The 706-nt window shown below is 45.0% G+C and overlaps 1 protein-coding gene across 1 annotated transcript in view; it reads right to left on the bottom strand.

The window, feature by feature from the left end:
• Positions 1–706, bottom strand: part of LOC107573256 (E3 ubiquitin-protein ligase MIB2-like) — an 84,545-nt gene that overhangs the window by 29,625 nt on the left and 54,214 nt on the right. The window contains exon 5 of the mRNA XM_016259689.1: positions 393–526. Within this exon, the coding sequence (XP_016115175.1) occupies positions 393–526 (134 nt within the window). The remainder of the gene's footprint in view (positions 1–392; positions 527–706) is intronic.

The raw sequence follows: 706 nt of genomic DNA, 5'->3' as shown, positions 1-706 counted from the left end.
GCCCAAGGGTGAGCACATTTTCAGTTTTGGGTGAATTATTCCTTTAACATCTACCAAACTATCTAGTTATGATCAGCTTAATCAGAAAAAGATCCCACTGAGGACAGCTGTTCTTTATTAACTGTCTTTTTAACCAGCCATCTGTAGTCTCTAGTACAGTATCTTACAGAGAGGATGCTTTTTCCTTGAAAACGCAGATAAAGAGCTGAGCACTGCTAGGCAGCGTCAGGCAGTCTCTAGTGGGCTGTGAGTTTATAAAGGGAAAGGCTATAACCCTTCAGACAGAGAGAGCCAGAAATAACTTGAAACGTCTGGAGATTCCCTCCCATAGGACAACCCATGCAAACAAAATCCGGTTTCTTTCCACTAAATCGAGACTATGAGAAACTAACCTTCTCAGGGTATTTCTGCACCAGTTCACGCACTTTAACGGCGTTCCCGTGAGCCGCCTCGATAACCAGCCGGCCCGGATGATCCTGCTCCGTGGACTGAGAGAGCAGCTTCTCCAGGACTGAAATGACCGTACCTGAACGACAGAGAGAAAGAGAGATCTCCATTCTGTGTTCAGAGAAGGGTTTAGTGTTACAGTCCTACACCTCAAAACCCTCTAAACCAGTCAGAATGAGTCAAAATGTCACCATGCATCAAACATCACAAACTATCCAGCACTGGCACAGCATGTAAAGGAGAGAAAAAGAGAGAGAGA

This window comes from Sinocyclocheilus grahami, unplaced genomic scaffold, assembly GCF_001515645.1.
Source record: "Sinocyclocheilus grahami isolate Dianchi unplaced genomic scaffold, SAMN03320097.WGS_v1.1 scaffold1906.1, whole genome shotgun sequence".
NCBI classification, from domain to species: domain Eukaryota; kingdom Metazoa; phylum Chordata; class Actinopteri; order Cypriniformes; family Cyprinidae; genus Sinocyclocheilus; species Sinocyclocheilus grahami.
The sequence above is the reverse complement of the archived record's forward strand: the minus strand, read 5'-3'. Positions and strand labels throughout refer to the sequence as shown.